This window comes from Peromyscus leucopus, chromosome 11 (genome assembly GCF_004664715.2).
Source record: "Peromyscus leucopus breed LL Stock chromosome 11, UCI_PerLeu_2.1, whole genome shotgun sequence".
NCBI lineage: Eukaryota > Metazoa > Chordata > Mammalia > Rodentia > Cricetidae > Peromyscus > Peromyscus leucopus.
The window spans coordinates 40,376,501-40,396,608 of NC_051072.1; the positions used below are offsets into that span (position 1 = coordinate 40,376,501).

At 42.1% G+C, this 20,108-nt stretch overlaps 1 protein-coding gene across 2 annotated transcripts in view; it reads right to left on the bottom strand.

Annotated features, from left to right (window-relative positions):
- Positions 1–434: 434 nt before the first annotated feature.
- The window catches only part of Depdc1b (DEP domain containing 1B), a 64,190-nt gene continuing 44,516 nt past the window's right edge, over positions 435–20,108 (bottom strand). For both annotated transcript variants that reach the window (XM_028884337.2, XM_037209442.1), the window contains 5 exons: positions 15,855–15,995; positions 7,012–7,178; positions 4,969–5,145; positions 4,221–4,406; positions 435–1,412 (listed from right to left, as the gene is read on the bottom strand). In XM_028884337.2, coding sequence (XP_028740170.1) covers positions 1,251–1,412; positions 4,221–4,406; positions 4,969–5,145; positions 7,012–7,178; positions 15,855–15,995 — 833 coding nt within the window. In that variant the 3' untranslated portion in view covers positions 435–1,250. The remainder of the gene's footprint in view (positions 1,413–4,220; positions 4,407–4,968; positions 5,146–7,011; positions 7,179–15,854; positions 15,996–20,108) is intronic.

The window sequence follows — 20,108 nt, forward strand, 5'->3', positions numbered from 1 at the left end:
ACAGTTGATTGGCTTGATCAGTTTGGGAGGCAACTAGGCAGTGGGACCAAGTCCTGTGCTCATTGCATGAGTTGGCTGCTTGAAACCTGGAGCTTATGCAGGGACACTTGGCTCAGTCTGGGAGGAAGGGACTGGACCTGCCTGGACTGAGTCTACCAGGTTGATCGCAGTCCTCGGGGAGGATTTACCCTGGAGGAGGTGGGAATGAGGGGTGGGCTGGGGGAAGGGAAGGGGGTGGGAGGGGGGAGAGTAGGGGAACCCATGGCTGATATGTAGAACTGAATGGTATTGTAAAATAAAATAAAATAAAATAAAAAATAAATTAAAAAAAAAACCTCACTCACTTTCTGATAACAGAGTGATGTAAAAATATTGGCAAAGGCATTTGAGGAGGCTCCATAACTTACCTTAAAAGAAAAACATTAGGCATAATATTAAAAAAACTCAGTATTTATTTACATTTCATTTACTTTCAAAAGGATGAACAAGCTAAAAAAATACATTCATAAAGGAACTAATTTCATCTTACCCATTGATACCTTTCATAAAACCAAACAAAGATTTAATTTAGATTTACAGGGAACCCAAAGAATCCATCAGCTCCACCTTCCATCTTTAGCTAAGACTGGAATTACATGACTGTGGGCAGATGCAGATCTACTCCACACCTAGGCGTATGCGGACTGATGAGATGGGCAGCCGAAGAGCCAGTGCGGGTGACTCTCACAGCACCTGGAAATCTGGAATAAGAGGCACAGCCATCACGATGAGAGACATTAGGGACTTTCGCACAATAACAACAACAAGAAAACGGGATTTACACAGAAGAAGTCACACAATTGGCAACCACATCAATGCCACCACAGTAACAGCACCCAGTGGTGTTCTTATTCAAGTATGTACAGCATCCTTAGGCTTGGGTTTCACAGAGGTGTCAGTGACTAGAAAGCACACACGAGAACTTTACACACTATGGAAAAGAACAAACAGAAGGAGGGAACACTTTACCATTCGATTCGGTAACAACCCAAGCTTGTTACACCACCACTACACACCTGGTTTGCAATCATTCACTGATTTGCACATCTCTAAAAACAGCATTGAGATTTATAAAAATACTGGCAACGGCTCAACGTTTTGAGAGCCAAATAATCTGACGAATTCTCCGAAACTCCATATTTCAGTAGTTTATACCTCAACTGACTCAAAACTGTCTCTACCACTGAGGTCTCTAAAGCTCCGTCACTGAATCACATCCGGAAACTTCTCGTTCTCTGAAATGGCTGGAAAGGCCTCCGCAGCGCCCACATGAACAGCTGTGGTTTGGGCTTGGGTTTTTCAGGGAAGAGAAGTGCTTCACTTTCTGGTGTAGGAAATCGCTCCTGGTAGACTTCAGGGTAAGATTTCTGAAACTAAACAGAAGTCCAACATCAGTCAAAAAAAAGACACAGAAGAGCCACAAAAATTGTACAATCAAATTGCAAGAGTTCTTGATCCCTGCTTTCCTTGACTTTTGTTAAATTATTTGATGCTGGTGCCCACAGCTCTACCTCATCTTTCCTTTGATCCAGTATTCAGATGAAATTGTCCTTGTAATCAAATCCCTCAAAATGCTCTCACTGTCAACTCTATCTAGACCTCGCTGTTAATACCAGTCACAAGTAAGTCTGAATTGAAAATAACTTTGTTCTATACAATTAGAAAAGTCTGGCCCAACCATTTTTACGATCCCTCTGCTTCTCCAACTCAGCTTGGTCAGCTTCTACCCAACAAAGAGAAGAAAGAACATGGTATTATCCATGGAATATTTAAAGGAAGGTAATGTATTCTTCCTTCAATATTCACCACTCAACACTTCTCCAGCATCAGCAGAAGAAAAATGAGAATGAAGTCCAGAACCTCGATATTCAGGGAATAATCCTGTGTAAATTGTGTCCAGGAATCCAGCTGTGCAGTAAAGTACAAAAACCCGGAGTGGCAAGGCACCACTTCTAATGCCAGCACCCCGCAGACAGAGATGAGGGGATAGCTAGGTCAAGGCTGGCCTGGGCTAGAGTGAGACTCTGTCTGAAAAAATAAAAAACAACCAAAAAGAGGACTAAATACTGTTCACCTGCGTGAAGAGCAGTCTTTAAGGATGGCCAAGTGCACACAAGACAGGGATGGGAAAAGTCCTCCTAGTGCCGTGCTTTGAATACGTGGCTCCCACCTGGGGCATGACTTTGGGAAGTCCTAAAAACTGGGAGGCTGAGCCTGGCTGGTGGAAGGGAACCACTGGAGGGTCCTTGCAGGTCTCTTACCCTACCCATTCCCATGGATGCTCTCTGGCCCACAGTGACATGAACAGCCTCTAGACATGCTCCTGCTGCCACACCCAAATTGCTGCATCATCCCTTACCTGACACAGTGAATATATCTTCTGATACTTGCAGCCAATGAAACCTTACCCACCCCTTAAGTTGTTTCTATCAGTGATGCGGTGAAGTAATGCAGTGAAGTGATGATGATGATGCAATGAAGAAATGTAGTAAAGTGATGATGCACTGAAATGATGATGATGCAGTGAAGTGATGATGATATAGTGATGATGCAGTGAGTGATGATGAGTGATGTGATGCAGGTGATGATATAGTGATGATGCAGTGAAGTGATGCACTGAAGTGATATGATGATGATGATGCAGTGAAGTGATGATATGCAATAAGTATGATCAGTGAATGCACTGAAGTGATGATGATGCAGTGAAGTGATGATGCAGTGAAGTGATGATGATGCAATGAAGTGATGATGCAGTGAAGTTATGCACTGAAGTGATGATGATGCAGTGAAGTGGTGATGCGTGAAGTGATGATGATGCAATGAAGTGATGATGCAGTGAAGTTATGCACTGAAGTGATGATGATGCAGTGAAGTGATGAAGTGCACCCTTTCTGAATGAAAACCATTCTCTAGGACCCTCACTGTGTTGCCTCACTCAAGAGGAACTGTGTTTGGCTGGATGGAACACTTAGTGGGGTCCGAGACAAGAAACCACACTGATATTGCCTATCTAAAAATAAGAGTTTCTGCAAGGTGGTTCGGTGGGTAGAGGAGCCTTTGCAGAGGCTGAACACCGAGGTGCACCAGAAAACTGACTCCTGACAGGTGTCCTGACCTCTACATGCATGCTGTGGTCTATGCACCACACACACACACACACACACACACACACACACACACACACACAATCAATCATGCATGCTGTGGTCTATGCACCACACACACACACACAAACATGCATGCTGTGGTCTATGCACCACACACACACACACACACACAAACATGCATGCTGTGGTCTATGCACCACACACACACACACACACACACACACACACACACACACGCATGCTGTGGTCTATGCACCACACACACACACACAACATGCATGCTGTGGTCTATGCACCACACACACACACACACGTATGCATGCTGTGGTCTATGCACCACACACACACACACACGTATGCATGCTGTGGTCTATGCACCACACACACACACATACACACACACACACACACACACACACACACACACGTATGCATGCTGTGGTCTATGCACCACACACACACAAACATGCATGCTGTGGTATATGCAACCCCCCACACACACATACACATGCATGCTGTGGTCTATGCAACACACACACACACACACACACAAACATGCATGCTGTGGTATATGCACCCCCCCACACACACACACACATGCATGCTGTGGTCTATGCACCACACACACACAAACATGCATGCTGTGGTCTATGCACCACAAACATGCATGCTGTGGTATATGCACCCCCACACACACACCACACACAAACACACATGGGCACACACACACACACACACACACACATACACACACACACACGCACACATTAAATAGTTTCCTTATAGTCCGTTTCTTTGAAGTAACTGTTTGGCTGACTCATATCATGTCAGGTAGCAAAACAAATGACAAATATTAGAACCTAAGTCTACAAGAGAAGCACTCAATACTGTAAAACACGACAGAACTCGTGAAAATGATTGCAGTGTACCAATCACCCGAATTTCTGCAACTTAGAACCTAACAAGAAACTCGTATGCCCTTATGAGATTCACGTGGAGCCCATTAATGAGAGAGTAAAAGGAAGAAAACTCAGAACGGAGAGCAAGACACTGCCTGAAGACCAGCTTCGTCACCTGCTTCAGCTTCTTCTTCTTCTCCTTGTTGGAGAGTTTGGCATCTGCTATGACCTCTTCCAACAAGGCTGCCAGGGGCTCCTGAGAGCCGTAAGCCCTTTGGTATTCAAATTCCTCAGGACTGATTTGACGGCAGAATGAGGGCGCAGACAACGTGATATCCATATCAGCTCCTGGGTATTTTATCTGAGGCAAAGCACAGGATTAGATTACATCAAAACCAGCATGTCTCCTGGTAGGAGTGGGATATCTTCTTCAGTTTGCTTAAGGAGCCATACTGAAAAGGAGAAGGTTTTCGTGCTTTCAAAAGAATAACATTTAAAGCCACAGTCTTACATTTAAAATACGAGGAAGAAAGAGAAGAAAAAAAGATATATATATACATACATACATACATACATACACATTATATATGTGTGTGTGTGTGTGTGTGTGTGTGTGTGTGTGTGTGTGTGTGTGTGTGTCGGACATAGTAGTGTAACTCTGACAGTTTTCTGTATATTTCCAAACTTGTTCAATGTATTAGGTTGATACCCATATAGCAGTGAGTGATATAATAAAACAAATATGTATCCCACAGTTATCCATGGTAACAGCAGACTCATGCAGTATTTAGTACATGCCAAGACCTATTGTAAGCACTTAGCTCACACCAATTCACTTAATCCTTACTACGGATGCCAGAGGAGGCTGGCACACTTGGCTTCCCACTGTCAATCTGACAGAACTGACAATGTCTCATCTTTACCTGGACTCTTCGCAGATGAGCCACACGCTCTTCTATGGAGGTCTGCAGGGCCGAAGGCACTTTCAGAATCTCCTGGTAATTGTCCATCAGAAATGTCACCAACCGAGCAGCTAGCAACTCGTCTAAGTCCACTTCATCCTTAGAACACAAGATGCACCGGGAAAATGTCTGAACCATCTAAAAGAAAGGCAGAGAGGGTGAAAATAGCAGAAATCTGTGGCCTTGCGGCCTTCTCTAAACGGAATGCCAGTTAGTTTGCAAAAGACACATGTGAGGAGTTGGGGAGAGGTGCACATCCCACCAGGCACCAGTCACATGGCCAACTCATATGGCAATCTCCCCTAAGAGACTTAGCCCGGAGAAGCTTGTCTGAGAATTGTCGAAACTCCATTTTATACAAGGGTTTATATGCATATGCATTTGCATGCACACATACCTATACATATGCACATACATATGTTCTGAACATTACATGAATTTAGCACTTCAAAGTTCAAGGTACTTGCAGCCACTTGGCCAAACAACACCCTAGTTCCACTGCTTGTTTTGACTGTGTTCCTCAACCGGCATCTTTCCCTGGCTAACTTAGCTTCTCTACACTTTGAGACACACACTTGAGAACTGGCCTTGAACAAAGGAGAGGCAGAAATTTTTGCTTGGAAATAAATTTCAGTAGATTTAAGAATGCTTTGAAATCATGTTTAAAATTTGTGTGTGTGTGTGTGTGTGTGTGTGTGTGTGTGTGTGTGTTTATAAGGAAGAGGTACAAGCTTTCTTTGACTTTTCAGAAAGGTCCCTTTAACCCGAGAAGGGGTCAAGAGTCACCCCAGTGGGCAGTGCATGCTTCTCTAAAGCTGGACCGGGTGATCCCCAGAAACTGAGCAGTGATTTCAAGAGCATGAGGAGGACACACGTGGGATTAAAGAAACCTCTCTACAAGACTCTTTTGGAGGAAAACTGAGAGAAGCGGAATGCAATCTGCAGTGGACAGTGGCAGGAAGAAGTGTGGCGGAAGATGCTGACTAAAGCTCACGGAGTTCCAGTTAGGAGAGAGTTAGAGAAATCTATCCACGGCACCACAGCCACAGCTACTAATAACAACACACGGAACGTGTCAAAACTGCTAGAAAAATATAAGTAAGTGATGTGACAGACATATTAATAGTTTTAATTAAATATTTCTACAGTGAGGCCATGTATCAGAAGAGCACATGAATCCACAAATGTATGAAACTGTCAATTAAAAAAAAAAAATCTCCCTCTCCTTGCCCAGCTGGGTGTTCTCACGCCTGCTTGAATCTACTACCTCTGCTTCTCCTACCATTGCCCAGGCTATCTCTCTCGCTTGTTACAATCACAAAGACTCCTCAGTGTCCCCTGTGCAGGAACAAGAGAATGTGGTTTTCCTACGCTATCTGCCCACCTTAGCTGTCTTCGTGTGGACTATGGGTAGCCATTTGTAAGCGAGGACATAGCGGCCATCTCTAAAGGGAGAACATGTTCCCTACTCCCTCTTCATTTTGCACTGTGTTCTTCAAGGTCCTTAGACCAAAAGCAAAGTGGAAGCCCGTTCTCAGGTTCCATGTGTCTTTACTCAGCAGATCCCCATAGAGGATGATTAGGATCACGGGTCTGAGTGCAGGTGTCTGAGATGGTCTGCACTTGGCTGTGCTGGGGGAGGAGGTCTTTTGTTCCACCCCTTGGTGTCTCTATAAAAACCCTGTGCAGAGACAGTCGGGGGCCGTTGGAATAGGTTCCAGGCTCTCTCGAGGCTATCCTTTATTTTCTATCTGTTTATCTCCGCGATATTCTCCGCTATAAATTCTTCTATCTAATATTTCCTGCTGCTCACACTCAAGAAAACTCTGGGGAACTGTGGGGTTGGTGGGTAAATGCCCCACAGCAAAGAAAGTCTGGGTGGACAGCAGGCCACGCTCTTCAAGCAAGCCTGCCTTCTGCTCTCACCTGCCCACTCAGAACAGGAATTCGGTTGCATTTCCGACGGAAAACGTAGATCACAGTAGATGTTAACGGTCAACCTACCAGAGTGCGGGTGCCAAAGCCATCACACAGCGGTGGCATCTCTTTGTTTAAGCAGATCCTCGCCATCATCCTCATCAGCAGCTGTAACTTTCTCCTGTTCTCAGGAGGCAGAAGGAGACAACAAATCTGAAATGCTTCAACTGCCATTTTCTCTTTCTGGAGCAAACCTGATTCAAAAAGGAAGTTTCGTCTTTTAGTACACAGCCTACTAGACGGTTCCGCCTTCCTCATATTTTTACAGTCAAAATTTCGAATTTGGGAGGCAGATGCAGGCGGATCTCCGTGAGTTCGAGGCCAACCTGGTCTACAAACCAAGTTCTAGGACAGCTAGGACTATCACGTAGAGAAATCCTATCTCGAAAAATTTTTTAAAAAAAGTTTTCACCTCCTCAATTATACCTGGCAAGGTGTTCAATATGCGTGCACTGTGCACTGTGACTTACAAGTCGGCACAGAAAATAGGAACCATTCAGCACGATGAGATGGGGGACCAACACAGCCATTCCCCCCCCCACCCCAGCAACAACCACGTAGACAGAACAAGCTCATAGCACTCTTTCCCACCAAACCGGGAGCAGTCCAGCTAGCACCAGAACCTCACTCTAAAACCTACGGTGACCAAGAGCACAATATATAAAATGTCACAGTAACACAAGGACAACCATGGTCATCTCGACAGCTGCAGAAAAGGCATTTAATAAATTCAACATCCTTTCATAATAAAAATCCTGAACAAGTTAGGGACAGAAGGACCATAACAAGGGGCTGGGGAGAAGGCTCAGAAGTTGGGGGCACTGGCTGCTCTCCCAGAGGACCCAGGTTCAATTCCCAGTGCCCACAGGGCAGCTCACAACTGTTTCTAGCTCCTGTTCCAGAGGATCTGACACCCTCATGCAGACATACTGCCAGGAGAAAACACCAATACACATAAAATAAAAATAAATACATTTGTTTAAATTTTTTTAATTCATCTTCAAAAAGAAACAAAAACACAAAGGACCATAACTGAACACAATGAAAACCATTTATAGTAATAAATATCTGGGACCAGAGAAGTGGTCCAGCAGGTAAAAAGGCTGGCCAGATAAATCTGATGCCCTGAACCTGATCCCTGGAATCATTGTAAAAACCTCGACATTGTTGAACATCTGTAAGCACGCCTACAGCAAGACTGAAGGAAAGGAACTGCCCAGAAGCTCACAGGCTGGTTAGCTTGGAGGATGGAGCACAGACAAGCAGACAGACTGCCTCAGAAATGAGCTGGAGGGGAACAACCAATACCCAAAAGCTGCCTTCTGACCACACATGTCCCAACACGCATGCCCACATTCTCTCACATACACAAAGGAAGGGAGGGAGACATACAAAAGCACTTTTGTTTGAGAGAGAAACAGAGGCAGAGAGACAGAGAGACATATGATTCGCATTATACTGATGGGGGAAATTTGAATGCTTTCTCTAAGATCTGAATTGAAAAAAGTATGCCCACGTGCCCCACTTTTTCTTCAACACAGCTGTGTTTAATTGCGCACAGCTGGAAACATTACCTGACTTCAAAATACTATACAAAGGGTGGACAGATGGCTCAGTGGTCAAGAGCACTCATTGCTCTTCTAGAAGATACTTGTTCATATCCCAGCACTCACTTCAGGCAGCTCACAACTGCAGCTTCAAGGGGATCCAATGCCCTCTTCTGGCCCCTGTTGACACCAGCAACACAGAGACACATACAAAGCTCTACAGGACAAACAAAAGGAACAGAACAGGCCCTAGAAGTAAACCCATGCCCTGACAACCATGCTTTTCAAGGAAGGTGGTGAGGACACTCATGGGACAGCCATCCCAACAGTGCTGAAGACTACCCACAGACAGAAGAGGAAAACTAGACCCCTACTCCTTCCTTACCAGTCTCACAAAATACAACCCCAAAACGGATAAACCTTCAATGTAAGACCTGACATTAGGAAACTTCTAGAACAAAAGACAGGCTGCTCTCAAACCCACAGCGTTCCTCCCGCTTCAGCTTCCCAGCTCTAGAATGGCAGGCGTGAGGCACCAAGTCTGAAAGGAGATTATGGTGTTACATAACGTAAGCTAGGAACAGAACAGCAAGTACCTCAGGACCTCAATCACAGACGGAAGCTAAGAGCTGATCTCACAGAACTGAGAGCACAGGAAGTGAGGTGGTAGCGTTGACCACTATGTGCTCAAGAGAATCAGAGACCACTAGAAGGCTCTGGAACACTATCGCGTAGTCACGTGGCCACAGAAAACAATTTAACACCAAAAACCTGGAGGAAACTATTTGTGATGTTTTCAGGAAAAAGAAGAGGAGCCATAGCTTTCCTCAAAGAGCTGCCTGTTCTGGTGGGGGGCATCAGAGGCTCAACACAATTACACAGCATGGCTGGCAGGTGAACATTTACTTGAGGCCACAGCAAGACCACCTATCATTCTCAGACAAAAACACAAGTCTAGTCTCCCTGACCCCTTTCCCACATTCCCGGATGGAGTATTCCAAACAGGAGACAATTCTAACTTGAATGAAGTCAGTTTTATGAATTTTTATTGTTTAAGCTTTCTGTCTGTACATCTTTGCCTACCCCAGATTGCAATAATCCTCTCCTACATTTTCTTCTGGTGGATTCTAGTTTGATTTGTTGTGTCTGAGTCTAAGATCTACTCTAATATAAAGTTTGAACTAGTATAAAAAAAATACAGTCTCACCTTTTCCTGTTGTTCTAACATCAATTACTGAAAACATCCTTTCTCTTAGTTTCTCTTGAAAAACCCCTTGGCTATTGGTATATGAAATTATGAAAGCAATGAAATATGAAAACTCTTAGGAGTGCCTGGAAATCCCAGAAAGGCCAACAGAGTCATGTCTGTTGAAGGAGGGGGGGGGGAATCAAAGTTTCAGTTTTATTGAAAACATACAAAAAGAAGAAAAAAGATTATATTGAAGCAAAAGGATTTAAAATACATACCAACTGGCAAGAATTTTTTGCTTAAAGAAAGACACAGCAAGAGCATCTAATTCATTGGAGATTTTTAAGGAAAGGCAAGCAGGTTACTATGGGGAAATATTCAAAAACAGATCTCCCATGCTCAAGATGATGTCCTTTCTTGCATGAATCTCAAATATAGCACTTAATAATCCCTTTGGCTTTTAGGCTCAAAAAGTTCTTTACTTATCCAAATACTGGATAAAGATGAACCATATTTCATATAGCATTTTAAACTATTTTTATCTTTATTTGCTGAAATGGTATGGGAAGAATCTTGGACTTTCTTCCCAAAAGTTTTGTCAATCGTCTTAGTGATCACTGATATAAATAACTTACACATTTGGTTGCATCCAAAGAAAATCTAGACACCTCCCTACATTGCTACCTTTAGGCAGTACTTAAACTCCACTTTATTTTAACAATCACTGGAGATATCCGAGGGTGAATAGACAGCTCTATCAGAGCCCATCTGCATCTTCAAAAGCTTCAGTCACAAGATTTGAGCCCAGAAAACAGATGACATCACCACCAAGAACATGAAGTACCCAGAAACAAGAGCCCTCTGTCTGGGCCAGCATACTCTCTGAGAAAAGAGCCAAGAAGGGACGGGGACCCTGAGGTAGCCTGAAAAACATAAAGGCAGGTAAAGATGGCATGGTGTTTTACAAGTCACCTGACCAGAAACAAACAAACGGTCAATAACACCCAGTCATTTGGATATTCTACACTATAAGCCTACACAACTCTCTGGCATGTGCTTGTGCGCACGTGAGCGCACACACACACACATACATACTCATCTCAGACTACTGAGTCAGATGATCCAGTGCATAATGACTCAAGTGAACGACAAGGCCATTTTCAAGATTCAAGTCAGGAGGAAATGATGAGTAACAAGGAATTATCCTCTCAGCCTTCCAGTTCACTAGCAAGGAAACCAGGCGCCAGAGCTGAAATGGAGTAATTAAGAAACTGGATGGAGCTGAATGCACTCGCTCGAAGCCTGAGAAGCAATGGAGCAGCAAGCTGGGGTCCATGTTCCCAAACATTTTCTCCTCCTACTGGAAGCACTCGTACAGCATTGACTTGTACCACCCAAACCTCAAGCCCCAGACTACCAGATCCTTCCATTTTTCTTTTTATAAAGCCATAAGTATAAATTTGTGTATGAATCTCCTGTTTCTTAAAATAAGCAAATTAATCAAGTTTCTTTTTAAAAAAATCACACACACACACACACACACACACACACACACACACACACACAGAAAGAGAGAGAGAGTTTAAACTAGAGGTTCTTATAGGATATTTATAGAAGCAAGGTTAGCACAACCCAACAGTAGGCTCACTCGGTTTCTAAACACCCCACCTGACTCCCACCTTCATCCACCCTCAATATGTAAATTAGCAAAAGCTACACATGTCAATGGACTGTGGGGTGGAATGTAGAGTGTGAGTAAAGGCTGACACTCATCTTGGAAACTAAAGAACAACTGTGGACAGTTGGCTTGGTTAGACTGCTGAACCAAACTGAATATTTTGTAATTATTGGTAAAGAATAAGCCTCACATCTCCAAACATGTCAAATAAGTTTTTTTTTCTTTCTTTCTGATCCTCTTCCCCATACTTTTTAATGTTGTCTGATTCTTGAGTCAGGGTCTTGCTATGTAGCCCAGGCTGGCCTCAAATGTGTGCTCTTCCTGTCTCAACTAAGTGCTAGGATTATAGGCATGAGTCACCACACCTGTGTCCTTTCTTTGACAACTATTAAAATGGACTTCAGATGCCCAATTTCATGCATCAGTAATAACTAACAGCTCTCAGGGTCACAGCTCTGGTCAAAAGGTCTACCATGTTCAATCAAGCAACGGCATGAACCTCAAGAAAAAAGATTATAAGCTAAAGTGACAATCACATCCATTGAAAAACGTTGTACAATGTTCAGCTTCTACACAAAGTAGACTGATTACTTACTTTAAAAGACAACATCCTGCTTCAAATGAGGCAACATGTGATTTCAATCAAGGCAACATCCTATTTCAATCAAAGTCAAGAAGTTTAAGAGATGAATCAACGCTATGAAATTCAACCTACATATGTAGATATTTCCTTTTATCCACAGACTACATTAGATACTCTTTGTAATCATGTAAACAAGTTATAATCTTCCACAATCTAGGTTTTCTTTTCCATTACAGGAAGATGCTTAATTTAAAAAAAAAAAAAAAAAAAAAAAGTGATTTCCAGTGCAGATGTCTCATGCACGTTCACTTTGGAAGGATGGATAATAGAGAAGGTTAATACATTTTATCAGACACATCCAATAGTTGTGATGGTGTGAAAGAAAATGCCCCAAAAGGGAGTGGCACTATTAGGAGGTATAGCCTTGCTAGAGTAGGTGTGGTCTTGTTGGAGGAGGTGTGTCACTGTGGAAACGGGCTTTGAGATCTCATACATGCTCAAGATACTGCCCAGTATCTCAGTTCACTTCCTTCATCTGTGAATCAAAGATGCAGAATTGTCCAGCAGCATGTCTGCCTGCCACCATGCTCTCTGCCATGATGATAATGGACTGAACCTCTGAAACTGTAAACCGCCACCTCAGCTAACTGTTTCCTTTATAGGAGTTGCTGCAGTCACAGTGTCTCTTCACGGCAATAGAAACCCCAACTATGACAATAGTCTCTTCTGGCTAATAGCTAAAAGCAAAAAATGTCCTAGTGCCCATCATTATCTACCTCAAACCCTTTATATTTTATAGGGTAACTAATTCTGATATCAACTGGGAATGAAGCCAGTTTTAACTCCTAGCTCAGCTCAAAATGAATAACTGTGAAGGACAAATGACATAAAAAAAAATAACAGATTCAAATTGGAATTTGTGTTTTAAAGAAATCCTGCAAGTCACTCTGCTTCCAAAACAAATAATTTTACCACATAATACTATAAAAATGGAAAATGAGAAGAAACTATAGGAAATGATTTTTCAATCCCGTCTTTAGAACTCTAGTCTAACAATGCTAGTGGCAGTAGTAGGTAAGGATAATGAGAGCCTACTCATTTAGTCCACAAGTATCCTCAACAGCAGCAAGAGTTCATCATTAGTCACAAGATGCCATACGTTCATAAGACCCAATCAAACACAGCTGAAAACAAAATACCAAAACGACTCAGCAGTCTCAAGACTCCATAACAGAGCTGGCTTGGTGCCACATTACTGGTACTCATATAGGGGAAGAGGAGGGTTAGGAGTTCAAGGCCAGTCTCAGCCACATAGTGAGTTTGAAGCCAGCTGGGTCTGCATGTGACTATCGAAAAATCAAATCAAAACCAAAACATCCATAAAGTTCAACTGGCGCCAGGCGGTGGTGGTGCAGGACTTTAATCCCAGCACTCAGAAGGCAGAGGCAGGCAGATCTCTTGAGTTCGAGGCCGGCCTGGTCTACAGAGTGAGTTCCAGGAAAGGCACAAAGCTACACAGAGAAACCCTGTCTCGAAAAAACAAAAAACAAAAAAACAAAAAAAATAAATAAATAAATTAAATAAATAAATAAATAAATAAACCTGACTTAAATAAAATACTCAAAAGATTTATTGCTCTTAAAATCCTATAATAAACTAAATAAGTCCTCCATTTATCCCCAGTGGTGATATGTATAAAAATAATCACTCCTAAGACAAAGTGGCTCAGTGGGTAAAGCACTTGCTGTGGAACCTGTACAAATCTGGAAAGGGAAAACCAACGGCACAAAGTTGATCTCAACATACACACACACACACACACACACACACACACACACACACACACACACACACCACATACATACACACACATGTACTTACTATTACACTCATGGTTTATAGGGACTGTATTTGTTGCTGTCAGAGAACCTAGAGAGGCGTGAATCTAGAGTACACTGCTGAGTTCGGGTAACTCCTTCACATATGGCTGACATTTCGTTCAGATGCTATGGAAGGGAAGAAAACTAAACCAAGTCAAACTGGAAGGGGAAAGATTGCTGACGCCCGTGACGCTGAGGAACAAGAGTATGCTAATTCCTCTCACATCTATGTAACTGATGATATTGAATGATATTCACACAGCATGCATTTTGACCAAAAAAAATCCTTACAGCGCACAGGGCAATCTCATTTCCAGAAAGAAAGGAACATAGCAATAATGGACTTTCCCCTTCCTACCACGTTTCCTTCACAGTGCAAATTCTAAGGTATAAATCTATATGAAGAATAAAAACAAGTTTTACCTGAATAATGTTACTGTTTTTATGCTGCATATTTCAAGTATCAAATAGTCCTATAAAAATGAGTAATAAATTACCTTCTAAATGACAATATACCTCCTATAACTGACTGCTCCTGAGGTCACCTAGAATAATTGATTTAGTCATGAAGAGTAAATGTCAAATTTACATTTTTCTCTACAAACACTGTTATGGTCTTATACAACATTCCGGTCCTCTTTTAGAAATAAAACCTGCTGGGTTTTGATTTAGGTTTTACAATCAGGTTAACTAAGTTCTTCTACTCCTTTCTGAGTAAGGACTAAGCGATCGGTCATTTTTTATTTTGAAGATGCCTATATGGCTAGCTTTTACTGTGCAGGAAGGTACTATACAGGCCATGGGGGCAAACCATCAGTGTTACCCAGCTGTGGACCATGCACTGGAGCCACATTGGTGTGATTGCTAATGGAGGTAACCAACCACTCACTGATTGGATTTCAAGTCCTGCTCCATGGGAAGGAATTAATACCCGGTATTTCAAACCTGACTTAAAAAAAAAAAAAAAAAAAAAAAAAAAAAAAAAAAAAAAAAGCCCGACACCAGTGGAGAAGCTCCCACTATTGTTTTGGTAAATGTTAGACCCATCATCTGCCTTCTGACGATGCATGCTTAGGGCCATAGGATAGCACTGCTATCAGCTTTGGCCCGAGAAGCTTCTCAGTGGATGATGGTAACTGTCAAGACTTACAACTGCTCAAAGTGCTCAGAGTAAGTGACTACTGAATGATCTGCCAGAGATGGGACATCCTATCACCCCCCCCCCCCACCCCCCCCCCCCCCCCCCCCCCCCCCCCCCCCCACCACACACACGGCTCAGGGAACGTCGCAGAAAGGGGAAGGAGGAAGATGAGCCAGAGGAAGGGGGTGGTGCTGTCTTCCAGGTACAACATGGCTGTTTCACCCGTGAGCCCCCAGCAGCTATGATCACCCACATAAGATTGGGCACAGCAACATGGCATCATGGATAAAAATTTATACAGGCAGTTAAAGATTGCTGCGGGGAGGTCAGGAGTCCCCATTCTACCCTGAGAAACTGTCAGCAGTTCATGGCGGCTGGGGATAGGGAAGCATTTCCTTCAGTGGGTGTAACCACAAGGTGTGATGATCCTATAAGTAGCTCTTACCAACGCTTTGATAAGGGAACCTAGTGAAACTCTTTGGGTCCTGCACACAAAAAGAGAGAGACATGAAAGCGGACAGGTACGAGAAGCACAAGGAATGGGAAGACAGAAGGAAGGACAACGCATTGCATACGGGTATGAAAATGTCTTCCAGAGACCCATTATTACATATAATTAATATATGCCAATAAAAAGAAAATACTCAAGTATGAAATTCTCAAAAAATTATAAATAAATAATTCATATAAATATTAAAAACACAGAGAAAAAGATATCAAAACTAAATTTCAAATGGGAACTTTTTTTTTAAAAGAAAAGACAACGTTCTGAGCTTTTGCTACTGGAACTCCTGAGACAGTGGCGACAGAAGATTCACTATCAATATGCAGATACACTGCTTATCTATTCACCTAGGACACTGACGAAAGCGTCAAACAGATGGAACGTGAGCAGGGGCTCCTTCAGGTGACCGTAGTAATCTGCTATAGTTTTAAAGACATCTTTCTCAAATCCCAAGTACATCGGCTGCTTCCAGTCTGAACAGTTGGGCCCTTTAAAAGAAGACAGAGAATGATTAATGAGGCAGCTGCTTCTCAGTACCATAGTCTGACCACATGTGTTGTATGCACAGATATTCAAGATACACTGACAAGTTTCATGTGGAAATGACATATACCTTTTGCTCAAATATGATTAATGTTTAATTGAATATATTATAAAAACGAAGAGCATTAATGCATCTCCATTTTAAAAGAAAAACATGCTTTTCTCTTTTTATGTCAAGGCAAACTTTACTCATGTAAATAATTTTTTTTAAATAGTCAACATTTTCCTAGTCTTAATAAAGTTAATAAAATAACAATTTGTTGCTGCGCAGCAGTGGCTCACGCCTTTAATCCCAGCACTTGAGAGGCAGAGCCAGGTGGATCTCTGTGAGTTTGAGGCCAGCCTGGTCTACAGAGCGAGATCCAGGACAGGCACCAAAACCACAGAGAGAAACCCTGTCTCAAAAAAAAAAAAAAAAAAAAAAAAAAAAAACCCACAATTTGTTAATATGTGATAGATGAGTTATCAAGAAATTTTTACAGCTTCTTGAGTTCATTAGCTATACTATAATATCCTCCAAGCATTCAGTTGAGTGAAGTAATCAGTTTCTCCTAACAAACTATTTCAGACAAATGAAATTTTAAATGCTTTTTTAAAAGATAATGAGAAAGATTTTACATTCTGTCTTGTCAATTCACTCAAACGCTAACAATCACTGCCCAACTATTCAAAGAAAACTGATCACAGAGCCTGGACCTGACCATGTCCTATGCCAACAGAGGGCAGAGGAGAGCTCCACTAGAATCAGGGTCCCATGAGGAATAAAAGATGATGAGCACAGGTTTACACCACCATGTTCTGGGTAAACTGGAGGTGCCGGAGCCTTGAGGAAAACAGCTTGTCCCAAGAAGACCATAGAAGAAATGGAGTGCAATTATGGTGCCCAGCTCCAGGCCAGCAAAGGCTAAGCCATTACACCCAGATGGACTGATGTGCCCAAGAGAATGAACAAAGCAACAAAAATGAATTCAAGGAAATTCTCCCCACAGAACTGCAGGAGCTAAGAGATTCTAGCTGTAACACAGGAAAACATTCTGGATCATGACATTCAATCCCCAAGGCCATCATGAAATGGCTCTTTATGATGCCCCTAAAAACTCCTTTACTGGGAGCTGGGAAGATGGCTCAGAGGTTAAGAGATCAGCTCCCAGTGCCCACATCAGATGGCTCACAACCATTTATAACAGAAGCTCCATGGGATCCAACGCCCTCTTCTGACTTCTCTGGGTACCTCTGCTCACATGCACACACACCTACACAGACACATGCACATATATATAGTTAAAAATAAAATCTTTAGATGAAAACAAAACTTCTCTTACCCTTCACAGTCTGTTCTCTTCTTTAAAAAAAAAATTATTGGCTAAAATAATGTTGTAGTGCATAAACCTAGGAGTAAATGTATAAACCATGTTTGTTTACTTCCTCCTCATATAGCAAGCTTAGTCAAATGATGGTCTGATGTATCTCAACAATCAAGACCCATTGCCAGAATTAGTGCTTAGCAAGGTGAGTGATTCATTCTAAACAATTATATGCCTTGAGAATATGTCATCATCTTTGTTAAAAATATGGGGGGAAATCCCTAAAAGAAAACATAAACCTTTTCTTTCTTAATCACCTTGAGTTTTAAGAACATTTTTTTCCTTAGACTAGTTTTTAATAAATGTTGTTCCTGACAGATTCTGAAATGAAATGCTTTGGCTACTTTATTTCCATTTTTGACTGGGTCTTCTGATGCATACACACAAAGAAGCAAAAGAAATCAGTTAATCTAGTTTTGCATTACTTAGCCTCAGTCTTCATTCTGTGAGCATCCTGGAAAGGGCCTGGCTGACAACTGAACATGCAGACCCGTGTATGCACAGTCTACAGTGAGGACTGAAGGAGCACTCAAGAGAGAAGGAAGAACAGCAGGCTTGTGGAAAAGAGGGCAAGTACCCTTACCACATCAGACAGGCGGCCTATCCCCTCTTAGAGGACTCAATAGGAATCCGTACTTATTCGCGATAAGGACAAAGAGTAGGTCATAACTTTGACAGACTCAAAGCAAATTTTGATGGACAGGAGAATTTGGGAAAGCTGGAAATTTTAAAAAAAAATATCCAATAGGCTGGCCTTGTCCTCTGCCCACCTTTTATATTTGATACATAAACAAACCTCCATAATATGCTAACCATTTGTAAAGGTTGCTCTCAACACATGTGAGCATGCTCCTTCTCCCAACACTCTGAGTCTCACACCTATAGCAATTATAAAGTCACACATCTTTCCTCTACTCAATGGCCAGTCATGCCAACCTTGCTTCAGGTGTTTGTGGCTTTAGGTGTCAAATGGGGAACTGATTATACACTTCCGTGCATTCCAGTCTTCACAAAAGTCAAACACATAAACACATCTTACAGCATTTTAGCACACTTTATGGCTTCATTCCCAACTGGTAACTTCCACATCTTTGGTTCTCCAGGAGCTCAGAAGGAGTGTTGGAGCTTCATAACTGTACATTTGTTTCCTCAATGCCCCCTCTGGCCAAAGATGTAACTTCTAGTTAATTTACTACAGTTTGAGTAGTTGAGCAGAAAGAATAAAAGGTACTTCAGGGTCAGAGAGATGGCACAGCGGATAAAGACACTCAAGGCCCCGTCTGACAACCTAGGCTCAGTCCCCAGAAACCGTTAAGATGGAAGAAGAGACTTACTCCTACAAGTATCCTCTGGCCTCCACACACTTACTATGGCATGGCAATGACCACCCACACACACACCATGTAATTTTAAAATTTTAAGTAAAGTACTTCCCCAAGTTAAAGCCACATTACTCTACATCTCAGAGTGTTCAAAGTATCAACAAAAATCAATGAAACTTCCAAGCATTAAACCTGGAAAACTATGAGTTGTATGCAAACTGGTACTGCTATGCATGTTCAGAAGGAGAGGGAAAAGCCATCTCCACACAGGGCCATTAAGACAACCATACAAGGCTCAATGGTTAGTTAGTTTCTATAATTCTATAATTCAAACAAAAGTGACTCCAGTTTAATCAATAATTCAGTTTACTAATTCAGTAACTTATACATCTATCGATGCATATGCTGATCCTACACAAAAATAAGAAAGTAGCTATTTCCTGAAATAGCTGTAACACTCAAGAGCTTCTCTAAGACCAAATATTGTCATTACTAATCAGCTAAAATAACAGATTCTCATTGAAATCACATGTTTGGGCCAGATCAGACAGTTCCTCAGGTGAAAGTGTTGGCCATTGGAGCCTAATGATCTGAGTGAAGATCCCCAGCATTGACAGTAAAAAGAGATGACTCCCCCAGATCATCTTCTGACCTCCAGATACTCACCACAGCATGCACACATCTGTATGCACATCTATATGCACACATACATATCACACACACACACACAATAATAATAATAAGTGTTTTTTCCTTTAAATATTAGAAACCATTCTTTGGGTTAAGTTTCCTGAAAATCCCAAGAAAATGGCAGTGTTCATGAGCTATTATTATACCGTTCCTTCACAGTGCTGATGATAGTCAATGAAACACATGCCATGTATCTGCTGAAGAGATTTTACATGTCTATGAAAATCCCTCGGGCCCACCCTGGTCCAGGCCTCCAGATCTTACATGCAGGTTTCTAAGATAGTCTTTCTTGTTTCTCTGCATGCAGGCTCCTCTCCTTCTAAGCCATCCTGCATATCAGTCAGGTTGGCTCTCTAAAACACTCTGTCCCTCTTAAAACACTGCGCTCTGAAACCCAGGAGAGGATGGAGGCTACTTAGCAAATGAGATGTGAATATGATGGACACTTAACCACCACCTTTTAGGAATAAAATAAAGCCTATAGACCATTAGCAGGTAGCTGCTACTACATTATATACACTGTCACTCATTTCTTTCACCTCTATGATGCTCCTAGGACTGGCATGGACTTGATGCGTGATTATATCCATGAGACCAAAGAAAAACTAAATCTTTAAAACTGGATTATAACAACACTGTCACTAAGTCATGAATCTACCAGTAAAGCACAGTGGTTGCCAAA